Source organism: Oncorhynchus mykiss, chromosome 20, assembly GCF_013265735.2.
Source record: "Oncorhynchus mykiss isolate Arlee chromosome 20, USDA_OmykA_1.1, whole genome shotgun sequence".
NCBI classification, from domain to species: domain Eukaryota; kingdom Metazoa; phylum Chordata; class Actinopteri; order Salmoniformes; family Salmonidae; genus Oncorhynchus; species Oncorhynchus mykiss.
In genome coordinates, this window is record NC_048584.1 from 22,835,347 (window position 1) to 22,841,267 (window position 5,921).

The window sequence follows — 5,921 nt, forward strand, 5'->3', positions numbered from 1 at the left end:
GGTCTGCAGGGCCACTCCTTCCCCCACAGGGTCCGTCTGTGCCACTGCCCACAGAATGACTTCAAGCTGGGGCACAGAGAAAGAGATCAACCCTGGCCCCTTGGTACATAATCAAATAACTAAAAGGCAGCTTGCTGCCAAAATGTTGGTGACACACTATACACTGCATCACGAAGACGTTAAACACAGTACGGTGTATAATGTTCAGCTACATTTTTTGTGAAAACGATCTACACCTCAAGTTCCACCAACCTAAATCTGGCCAATTCAGGTGAGTGTTTTCCTTACTTTAAAATACTCCTTTCCCACAACCAGGCATGCAAAATCTGATGCGCCAAGCTGGGGGGTGCTTTCAGTAGGCTCATTTACAGAGATAGCCCCTCCAGCTGGACATGAATTGCAAATGTCTATTACCTCAATTCGAATGGATTTCTCAATTTCTGAATAAATAATGAGAGACAATGTAACAGAGGCAATGGTTTTAGTAAACTATAGTAATTTATTGTTATCAATATAATAGAATCATGACCGATAAACAAAGCATCTGCATTTCATCAGTGCAATTGTATTAATACCAGAAAAATCATTGTTTATTCCATTTGCATTGCCAGTTAGAACATGTATTAATTAAAAGAATGTCATGGGAATCACACAACAGAAGACTCCAAGTCATAAATGACATACGAGATCATATAAATAATAAGCAATCATGCTAGTCAATTCAAGTATGCCATTTCACATGGCTCAATGTGCAAATATACTGTAGCAATGTTAAATCACAAATGGTCCATACAACCCGAAATTCAGCTAATTGTTCAATATTTATCTACATAATATAAGGAAGTGATATTTCAATGAGTAGTATACATGTACATCAAATGCATAGATGTGATAGCAAGCCTGCGTATGTCTTTGGCTAAATTGCAGTGAGAGTTTTTTTCAAGAACATGACACCTTGCACCAACTGTGTCCCCTCCTTACAGAATACATGGTAAGTATATTCAAATAAATAATCAAATAACTAAAATACAAAAAAAAAAACTCTAATTGCTTCACATGCTTGAACTGCTACAAAGCAATGGAATGCAGCTTAGCATAAAAAGCATATAATCCACCATAGGCTTATATCTTAACGTAACCTATATCTTAACGTAACCTATATCTTAATGTAACCTATATCTTAAAGATGAACTAGATCTGCATGCTTATTATAAGAGGTTTTCAAGGAATGCCTTTAGATCTGTGATGCACTGAAAAACACTACCACGTCTATAGAACAACTATCTTGGGGGAAAATAATGTTTCTCTAGAGTGTCCCTGTATTCCAGGCTGGTCATAGAGTCATCAGTGTACAGGGTGTCCCTCCTGGGCCTTGTTCCTGTCCACGTCACATACTGACCAGTCCCTTACACAGGGCTGTGATGTGAGGCTACAGCTACCTGCTTGGGCTCCTCAACTCGACTTACTGTTTGTCTGGAGCAAGGTGAGGAGAGTGAAGAGAAAGAGAGAGAGGAGAGTGCATTTCAGTACACACTCAAATAGAAAAGCAAATGTGAGTCAAAATATGGACGTTTTTATTTTGACAAAGGCAAATCCTCATTCAACTAGGTTCATATTAACACAACTACACATAAACCAAACAGTTCTTTTTTTCTGATTGGTATTTCGGCACGTTACCTTTATTTGGGACAAACTTGAGCGAGTTGCTGAATATTCAGAATCGTGAGATACCTTCCTCCGGACCGTCGTTGACAAACTCATGGCCTAGTCCGTTACCACACTTCCCACAAAGCACCTGGACACCATTACCACAACATTACACGATTGAGGTAAGAAGAGACACTGATTTTGGGGAAAACAATCCCATTAAAGGCCAACTCTGATATTTACAGCTAAATATCGGGGTTTAGAGGCACAATCTGGGACATTCATGTAAATCTCTAGGAGAGTCAGCCTACCTTGAAGGCTGTGAGTGACTCCATCATCTTGGTGACACTGTCCTCTTTGATGGTCTCAGTGAAGGCAGGCCACGGGGAGGAGTGGAGGAACTTAGACCTGCTGGAGAACAGCGGGTTGTTGCACTGAGAACACACATACATACCTAGAGAGAGAACCAGGTAGAGGGGTGTAGAGGGTTACGTCATCATTAAGGAAAGATACACATTATGTACGTAACAAGATATTTATATTGCATTATAATACATGTAATGGCTATTTTAGATGTAGTGAGGTTTTTATACAAACCTTGTATAACACATAAGAGTAGTAGCCTAACCTGCAGCTTATATAACTGATTAATTAGCCTGTAGTAACGGTTCAGTCGTATTTAATCCTGAAACAAGAGCAAGTTACAACACCAATCAAAGCAAAAATGTGCTTAATCTCATAAATACTCACCTGGTTTGAAATGGTCTTTATAGACCTCGCCATCAAAAAATGAGCAAAAAGACATTCTGAATGTAAAGGAAGAACACTATTTGTGGAGATGAGCTTTGACAGCGCCACTTAAATAGACTGCCAGCACAGAATGGATCGGGCTACAAGATAAGCTTCCGCACATGTGACCAAGTTGTATTATGCAAGCTCTGCCCACGGTTCAAATCTTGACCACTAGATGTCAGTGTTGGACAAACAGTGAGACAACAAGTGACTCTTGGAGAAAGTCCTGACGAAGCAAGTGAGTTACAAGAAGCCTAAGTAAGTGATACATCTAAAATACTTTTCGGGACACACGAACAGCGGACACAAATAACTGTATGGTAGATATAGGAGGAAAATAGATCATAAGAAGTTGATGTCATCCATTTATTTACCAGTTTTCCAAAAAGGCATCTCTGACAGACAAAAAATAATAGGTCAATCATTAATTAAAAACATAACTGGTAAGAGACCAGGGAGTCATTGTAAAGAAGATCTCAAAAATATAAACACATTAAGTACATTTATCATTTCTGAAATGCATAAACCGCTTGGATCTTAAGTTCGGCTCTCGTGAGAAGCTTCTTCAGGAGGTGCTCAGTCCAAAGTGCGCTGTCTGTCACTCATACTTGCAGTAGTGTTTGAGTCTCTCAGGCAGTTCCAGCCAGTCCAGAGCCATCCTGTGGACTATGTTTTTCTGGATGCACTTTCTACACAGAGTCTGCAGGGAGGAAACTGAAGCAAGGGATGAGAAAAGAAAGAGAGAAAAGCCTTGTTAAAACTAATTAATAGAAACTACAACGACCTCAATCTGAAATACTTGTATGTGTGTATTGTATATGTTTTGGTTTCATTCACTTGACACTTACATCCATATTCCACCTGGACAATGCGAACTTGCTTTGTAGCAGAGTAAACATCAACCACAGCAAACAAAGGCTGAAGCATTGGGATGCCCTTAGCTGATGCACCCATATCCTCTCCGTTAATGACAACATGCATGTCCGCCAGGCCCTGTCCTTTGGGCACATACAGCACTCCTATCCGACTACGTCTGGCAGTGGGGGGGAGGGCATTGGTCTTGTACAGGTCATCCAAGATGTGGCTGTAGCGTCCGGGTCGACTCCGACCAACCAGCTTGTCCATGGGGATTTTAACTTTCTCAATGTGCAGGTGGGAGTCTGTGAAGAACGTCTTGGGTTTGGGATTAATCGCTTCTTCTTCCACATCACCACCCCCGAGCCTAGGTAGCCTCCTACCTCCCTCTTCCCTACCATCCCCTAACCTATGACCCCCGGCCAACCCTCCATCTCCTGCCCCCTCTCCCTCAGGCGCCACAGCCTCCTCCTCCACCACCCGGTTGTGGTTTCGTGTGATAGCAAACACCCAGCTGTCCCCCAGGTCCATGAGGTCCGGCAGGGAGTACTCAGGCACCGTTTCGAAGGTCAGAGGGTCTCTGGCGGTCAGCCCGATCCGCAGGTGGCCACACCAGCCCAGCTCCTTCTCCTCGATCTCCACCAGGAAGATCTCCCCAGGACTCAGCGGCTCTCTGCTGAAGCACACCCCGTTGGCAAAGCTTTCCACTCGGGTAGCCTGGGTCCCCGTAGGGTCTAGCCGCACGTTGGTTCCATGGATATGGTGGAATTCCTGAAACTGGTCAAGAAAAGCTAAAGGTTCCATGTCACAAAGTGACTTGGTGGACTGGATACAGCTGCTTCAGTGGAAATGATATGCCTAAAGAGTAGGCCTGTTGCCTGTGGATCTGAATCAAATAATACACTCCCAACCGAAACCATACAAAAGGTGTACAGTGGCCCTCTATCCAAAGCTCTTACGGTGTCTTCCTTATTTTGAGTAGAGTTGGTAGTAAATGCATGGTCATTGTGCAGACACACACTCTCATACACACAACTACCCCTTAGCCTAGTGCCTATCTGTTGGCTACTCAGGGAAGTTTCTGGTGCCATGGAGAGGGCTATTTTTGAACAGCTGCATATGTCAACAGATGGCAAGGTATGCAAGGGGAGACCCATAAACACACACATGGATGGATGGGGAGTGGTTAGTTAGAGAACCCCCTGGGCCCAAGTGCTCATTTAATTTCACTATAGAATGTGCACAGTATTATACAGTAGTCTAATTATCATAATGCCTATATGCCAGATAAGACCATGGATCTACAGTATTATGTTATTAAGTCTAAAGTTGGAACAACATTGTCTGAATACAATTTGTAGACAAATCAGTCATTAGGCCAATATACTACAATATAGAGTTGTCTAATTGCTGTATGATAATACCTAATTATCATAGTATCGTATGTTAATAAATTAATATGTTGCTAGATGTACTATCTGATATCAGGTTTCTAAATATAGTCAGTGCAAATGTATTCTTATGTAAATCAGTCATTATAATGATATATTAATGTCCCCCTCAGAATAAATGTGTCTTTCCTCATTTATATCATGGACCTCTGAAGAAGCCAATTGGACCATGTCTGCGTCCCAAATGGCACCCTATTCCCTACATAGTACACTGCTTTTGAGCCCTGGCAGAAAGTAGTGCACTATATAGGGAGAAGGCTGACATTTAAGATGCAGATCGTGTCTATATGGGACTTGAAAGAGATGACTCTGCTTGATGTAGATTATGTATTCAGTATGTTGGCTCTGCTCCCATGGTAAGAAAAAAACATCAGTGACATCAGTGTTGTGTTAGAGGAGAGGGATGAACGGTCGTTGAGAATAGCTACAACAAGAACTGTTCCTTTGGGCAGAGAAAGGTATCCTCTAGTAGGGGGTTATCCTAGAGAGAGGGGAATGAGAGAGAAGAGAGAGAGAGCGGAAGAGAAGAAGAGAGAAAGCAGGAGAGAAAGAGCGAGAGGGAGAGAGGCAAAGAGAGAGAGGGAGAGAGAGATGGTAGAAAGAGAGGAGGAGGAGGAGGGGGGGGGGGGTATTCCCCAGCTGCAGCAGTGAGTCTGAACACTATGCCCTGTTCCTTGTCATTTCCAGAGCTTTCTGTATCTAGGCCAAGATAGATGGAGTGCCCTATTCATTATTTTCTCCCTTTCCCCTGCTTTCATAAGTGTTCTCCTGCTCCAGGCCAGAGAGCTGACTCCTGCTCATTTTATCTATAGGACAAGTTAATAAAGGTTTCTATAGAATGGGGTTGAGAGCATTGTCATAGCATCCATGGCCTGTGAAAAATAGACAACATGTGATTGTATATTTTTTTTTATTGGCTTGCTTGTGTGAAATAAGATATTGGCCATTTCATATGTGGTTTCACAATTGTTTGAATTTATGTAAGAAAGCTAAACCTTCTATAAAAAAGAGAGGTAGGCTTTAGAAGCAACACCAACTGAGCATCTCTGTTTCACTCTAGGTGTGTGTGCGTGTGTGTGTGAGAGTGAGAACGTTCGGAGAGAGTGTGTTGAGGCTGGATTATTTCATCTGGATTAAAGTGCACTGCGGCCATGGTTTTTATAATCAGATTGGTGA

At 42.4% G+C, this 5,921-nt stretch overlaps 2 protein-coding genes across 2 annotated transcripts; both read right to left on the minus strand.

Annotated features, from left to right (window-relative positions):
* Window positions 1–476: 476 nt before the first annotated feature.
* Window positions 477–2,553, minus strand: msrb1b (methionine sulfoxide reductase B1b). The gene is made up of 4 exons (XM_036956014.1): window positions 2,398–2,553; window positions 1,959–2,101; window positions 1,678–1,795; window positions 477–1,473 (listed from the first exon to the last, which is right to left on the minus strand). The coding sequence occupies exons 1-4, from the start codon at window positions 2,450–2,452 to the stop codon at window positions 1,463–1,465; spliced, it is 327 nt and encodes a 108-aa protein (XP_036811909.1). The 5' UTR covers window positions 2,453–2,553; the 3' UTR covers window positions 477–1,462.
* Window positions 2,554–2,786: 233 nt separating this feature from the next.
* neurl2 (neuralized E3 ubiquitin protein ligase 2) lies at window positions 2,787–4,376 on the minus strand. Its single transcript, XM_021576139.2, has 2 exons — window positions 3,288–4,376; window positions 2,787–3,153 (listed from the first exon to the last, which is right to left on the minus strand). Exons 1-2 carry the CDS (start codon window positions 4,096–4,098, stop codon window positions 3,038–3,040), a joined length of 927 nt encoding a protein of 308 aa, XP_021431814.1. The 5' UTR covers window positions 4,099–4,376; the 3' UTR covers window positions 2,787–3,037.
* Window positions 4,377–5,921: the final 1,545 nt, after the last annotated feature.